This window comes from Propithecus coquereli, unplaced genomic scaffold, assembly GCF_000956105.1.
Source record: "Propithecus coquereli isolate 6110/MARCELLA unplaced genomic scaffold, Pcoq_1.0 Scaffold81, whole genome shotgun sequence".
Lineage (NCBI taxonomy): Eukaryota > Metazoa > Chordata > Mammalia > Primates > Indriidae > Propithecus > Propithecus coquereli.
Genome location: NW_012154285.1, coordinates 9,580,814 through 9,586,813, shown reverse-complemented (window position 1 = coordinate 9,586,813; position 6,000 = coordinate 9,580,814). Strand labels below are relative to the sequence as shown.

General features: G+C 32.5%; 1 protein-coding gene across 1 annotated transcript in view; it reads left to right on the top strand.

Annotated features, from left to right (window-relative positions):
* Positions 1–6,000, top strand: part of MED13L (mediator complex subunit 13-like) — a 287,723-nt gene that overhangs the window by 153,958 nt on the left and 127,765 nt on the right. Inside the window, exon 3 of the mRNA XM_012663527.1 lies at positions 1,721–1,805. Coding sequence (XP_012518981.1) covers positions 1,721–1,805 — 85 coding nt within the window. The remainder of the gene's footprint in view (positions 1–1,720; positions 1,806–6,000) is intronic.

The following is a 6,000-nucleotide window of genomic DNA, read 5'->3' as shown; positions in this document are numbered from 1 at the left end:
TCTATGCACCAACATAATAGATTCAAAGTAACAAAACATATAGTAGTATCTCATTCTTATAAAAACAATTTTAGTTTAGATATGGGTAACAGTAGTTATGGGGTGGTCGATTATGGAAAACTTTCACTTTCTATACATTTTGGCAAACATTTTTCCCAATAAGCCTGTATCTTCTATTATTAAAAATTAAAAAAAACGATCATTTTTGAAAAAACACATCCAGCTCTCCCGGGTTTTTTGGCTTCCAGAACCCTATGATTTAGTGCATATTAAAAATTAAAAAAAACGACAATATATTTTGGGGTCTGTGTCTGTACTTAGTTCCATTCTGTTGATTTATCCTTTCTCCAGTACCATGCTATCTTATCTATACTAGCTTCATAGTAAATCTGGAAATCAGGTGATGTGAGTCCTCCAATTGTATTTTTCTTCCTTCCTTTCTTTGTTTTGTCTTTTTAGGAGAGACTGGGGTCTCACTCTGCTGCCCAGGCTGGAATGTTTGTTGATTTACTGTCTTTTTTTTTCTATTTCTCTAGCTATATATAACACAAAATGCTTTAGACAAAGAAATTGCTTTGGGAAGATTTGGTAAATTGGGATTAGCCACATAGGCAGGGAAATAATGTTATCTGACATAACCAGGAAAAAAACTCCAAGTTTATAATTTTTGAAGAGTCTTACAGAAAAAAAGCCAAGAATGTAAATTACACTTTTTCAAATGCTGTCTGAAGAACATGGGATACGTTTCGGTCATGTCTATTGGTATGGTAAAAGTATTAAAAATACCATGTGGATGTGTGTTTTAATGTGTGTTTTAATTCTCTGCCAAAATTTTTTCCTGTGAGTGCTTTTGTCAGGATAATAAGTAAAAGAGAGAGGAGATTTTCTCCTGTAAATGTTTTCATCTTTTTAGTTTTTTGCTATCTTGAATTGAGCTAGTATAATTTATAAGGAAATTAACTATCTTCTCTAGGACATTTTATATCTGTTTACATATTTATGAAAAGAAAAAATTTTAGGAATATATGGGGCATTGTTAATCTATTTAACCTCTTCGTGTTAGAGTTACTTGTGGCTCCATGTTACAGCTTATTTCAGAGGCAAATACAATATTTCCAAAAATGTCAAACACTAATGCAATTGTAAATTCAAGAAATAAATTTGATGTTCTAGTAAGATTTAATTTCCTGACAGTCTCTCTAAAATCATGTCCATAAAATCCTATCCAGATATTACTTTCAAAAGATTTAAAGAAATTTGTGTAATTTTGACACGCTTGGAAATATTTTCCTCTTGATTTTTCCTCCAAGAATACATATCATAACCTTGGTATTAATTTGTGGCATTTTTGTTACCTTTAAACGGACCTTTAACAAAATTAGTCTTTGTGATAATGTTATTAATAGACAGAAGGATTAATTTGAGAATTTCAAGTGATTTTAAACTTGGAAGAAGCAGGTTGGAAAGACCTCTATGGGAGGAGCATTGCAGCATGTCTCATAGTTCAAAGACTTTAAAAGCAAAACACATTACTACTTCCTTTTGTATAACTTTGGGCAAGTATTTAGCTTCCATTCTCTGTTTCAGCGTGAGATTATTTAAGTCATTTAAATTAACTCATTAACTTTGCTTTAGAAAAATGTTTTAAAAGTTTCTTTATTTTTATTTGGATGTCCTTTTTACTGGTTCTTTTTTTTTCTTTTTTCTATTTTTTTTTCAGTTGTGGAAGAAGGACTCTGGGAAAATGGCCTTTCCTATGAATGTAGGACGCTGCTCTTCAAAGCGATCCACAATCTGTTAGAAAGGTAAGAGAAGGAACAGCATGACAGTGGTTTTGAGACATCTGAGCATATTGCTAGATACTCGGAGAGCTTCCTGTAATTTTCAGAAACTCTTCACATAAAAGAGTTTATTGCTAGCATGAAAATTAATTATATAAATCTCTTGTTTTCTTTTTTATTGATATAATTTCAAATTTAGAGAAATTTCAGGAATAGTACAAAGAGCTCCCATATCCCCCTGCCCATCGTGTGTTTTTTTTCTTTTTAATTTATTCCCTGAGCCATTTGTAGGCTCCAGATTGATGATGCTCTTTTTTACCCCTAAGTATTTAGGTGTATATTTCCTAAGGATAAGGCTATCCTCTCATATAAGCACAGTACCATTATGAAAATTAGGAAATTTAACATTGATAAAGTGCCATCATCTAATCTGTAGTTCAATTCAGATGTTGTCAGTTGTCCCAGTTATACATCCATTATAGCTTAACCTCTTAATATCCAAACCATGATTATACATTATATTTAGTTTTCATGTCTCTTTAATCTAGAGTGGTTCCTTAGCCTTTCATTTTCTTTCTTGACATTGACATTCTGATGAGTTCAAGCCATATGTTGGCCCCTCAGTTTGAGGTAATTTTCTCATGCTTAAATTTAGGTTGCAGTTTTTAGTAGGAATACCATAGAAGCGGCGTTGTATCCTTAGTGTGTCATAGTAGGAGGCACAAGTATCCCATTATTAATGATGTTAATGTTTTTGATCACTTGATATGATATTCTGCTAGGTTTCTCCATTTTAAATTAATACATATTTTGTTAACTGTTATCTTTGTCAGTTCTGTCTTTGTAATTAGTATGGTAATTTGTGGCCAGCTATAATGAGATTCTGTAATTATCCTGTTTCTCATCAAATTTTCACTTATTTGTTTTAACCTCTATTGGTAGTCCTTGCTTAAATCAATTATTACTATTATGGCTGTAATGGTAATTTCCAAATGCCACCATTTTTTCTGCTTTTATTAGTTGGCATTTCATTGTAAGGAAGAACTTTTCACTTTCACCCATTTTATTTCCGTATTTCCTTATCTTGCTATATAAGTTTAGGCTCATGGATTCCTATTTCATTCAGTGGATCATAATTAATTATTATTGTCATTTATTTTGGTGCTTACATTGTTTCACATTTGGCCGGGGCAAGCCCCTTCATGATGGCTCCTCTGTCCTTCTGACATGATTCTATCATTGTTTGAGTACCTCCTTAATTTTTGGCATGACAATATGTCCTAGGCTCTAAATGGTATTTTGAGGGGAGAAACAGATGAGAAATGATGGGTTAGTTAAGAACTTCCTGAGTCTGTATGTAGTGCTTTTAGGTAATCAAGGCTGAAAGGTCATTCTAGTACTATTTTCTTATTCAAGCTGTTGAGTAAAGTGATATCACTACAGTATCACCTTTTAGCTTGAGCTATAGTTGCTAAGTTGTCATCAGTTATTGAGAGACGTTTCCCACCAAATTTCTCCATGTCTTATTCTGAACTTTAGTTTCTAACCCTGTAATTTGGAGTAGACCTAGAGGTCATCTGTTACTAAGGTGTTGTATACATGTAGAAGCATTGATTTGTTTCAGCAGTTCAGGACTCTTAAATATTTTAAATATTTGGTAATTCTCTCTCCCACTGAAAAACAAAACAAAGTCCACACAAATTCACTTCAGGTAAATATCGAAAATTTACTGCTTCTATATAATTCTATGTCAGAATAAAGCTCTTATATCTGTACAGTAATTAATGTACCTTTAAACACAATTCTTTTTATATAAACTGTTAAGGTATATATATTTTGAAATTGTAGCTCATCGTGTTTTTATCCCATGTTTTATTCTTGTAAGAAAAATATTAATGAATTTGTCATTGAATTGTATTCTTTTTAGTCTTGTATTTGAAATGGTGGCATGTTTCTTTATGGGAGAAAATTAGAAGAGCAGAAAAACTGGGAGAGGAAGGAAATATAGATAATTTATTCTGGGCTCATGAATTCAGAATTTGTGATGAAAACTGAAGTCCACATCAAGTTGAATTATTATTTATAGAAAATTAGTTGTGACATATATAAGAAAGTTTGGGATAGTTGTAAAGAACTTAGGTTAGTCCTTGGTTGGATTTCAGGGTCTGTTACTGGGAGAGTAAGCCTACTCAGTAAGCCTCAGTTAACGCTGGATAAATTAAGTATAGGATAATATGCGCCTGGAGTTTTTGTTAAATTATATATATAATGTGTGCTGCATAATGCCTGACATATTGTTAATGTCAGTAATTATTAATTTTGTTCCCATAAATTTATTTATTCTGTATACCTTGATTTATATTCTTTTAAATTTTATTAAACTCTAGTCTCAGAATGGTCTATTAGAACCCTCCTATTGGAGTTAATTTTGAAACAAAAAAGCTTTTCTTTTAGAAAATAATTAATGATCAAGCCCCCTTTCTATAATTTATGTGGATGATTTGAGATTCTTTTGAAAAATTGTAGTAATCCTTTTGTCCTTCAAAATAATAATTTTCTGTTTTCATCAAGCTTTAAGTAACTGTGCTCTGTGAATGAAAATTACCCTGCCCAGGAGGCAGGAAAGCATTTAAAATGGTGGTTGTTAGCTCTCTTTATTCGTGGTCAGGAGAGACTGGAAGGGCTAATACATACTTACTTGCCTTTTTGTTCTTTCAATAAGGTTTACTTATCTGTTTACAACCTACATTTATTGAGATACAGTGTACTATCTTACAGTAGGCAATTTTCTATTATTCCTTTCCACTTCTATTTAGATAACATCAACTTGGTTCTCTGCTTTGGATGTTGTGAGCCTCTGACATGAAAGCCAGAATTTAGGTTATTAAAATAGATCATCAAGGACTGTATCACTTGCAGGGTGCTTGTTCTGCCCGAACCATTTTTTCCTTAGTTTGCTTATTAACAAAGCTTGTACAAGTGATTTATTATTTCTGTTTTTTATATTTAGGCATAAGGATATGTTTAATTAAAAGGGAATTCCATTTACTACCTTGAGAAGCTCTCACTTATTGTTAAGCAGGAGTCATACAAATCGATCTTCTTTCCAAAAGGCTACAGTCGCTAGTATATACAGAATGATGTCACTGCAGTGGCTTATTAAAAATAATTTACTGCAGAAATTAAGGTGACATTGTAAATTTCACACAGAATAATATAATTTCATTTCTTGTTGGTATTGATTGATCCTTAGGTAATATTATATTGATTATTGATACTGTGTAGAATATTTTAAATTCTAAGGTAATATGACTTCAAATATTTTCATCTTGCATTTACTCATTTCTCCTATAACTCTTCAATATTTGTCTATGCTATATTGTATATATCTAGCCAGGGTCATCTGTCCATTAAAAAACGCAAAAACCCAAAAAAAAAAGAAAGAAAAAGAAAAATTCACTGCTACCCACTTAAGAACGTTTTCCATAAAGGTAACAGAACACTATATTTGGCTTTAATTTTATGTATCATTCCAGGTGCACACATTTCTAGAAGTCCTTTTCTTCACTGCCTTCAGAGACAGGAGCAGGCGGTATTTTGGGACTTAGCTTGGGGAGCCCCTGTTCCTTTACCTGTAACGTAGTGAAGGGTTCTTTGGCTCAGGACAGTACCTTTCTCAGTATAAGAAGCCAATAAGTGGTTAACTGCTTTTAATATTAGTGAAAAGTATTGAAATTACTATTTTCAGAGTTAGAGATCACATTAAAAGTCATTCTATTTAACCAACTAATTGTGGAATCCCATTCTATAATATCTATTTTTATGTGGTCATCTCTTTTTTCTTTGAGTACTTCTGGTTATGTGAACACAGATTCCCAAAGGAGTTCTTTTTATCTTGAGAGAGTGCTCAGTGTTAGAAAGTCTGTCTTACACTGAGCGGAAATCTGTCTTCCTGTAACTTTCATTTCTTTATGTTAATTCTGTTCATGAGATCATATATAATTCATCTAATCCTACTTCCGTTAGGTGGCCTGTTTGATATTTTGGCCTCCCTGAGCTTTTTCTTTCCTTGTTTGTGTTTCTTAACACATAATATTGAATTCTTCACCTTCCCTTGCCAGCCTTCCAGACATCCCTCTGTTCCATTCTCTTCATTTTGATTGCCACTGGCCTCCTTTAAGATGTCACAAATGTTTCCTGAAGTACTGCAGAGGCCTTT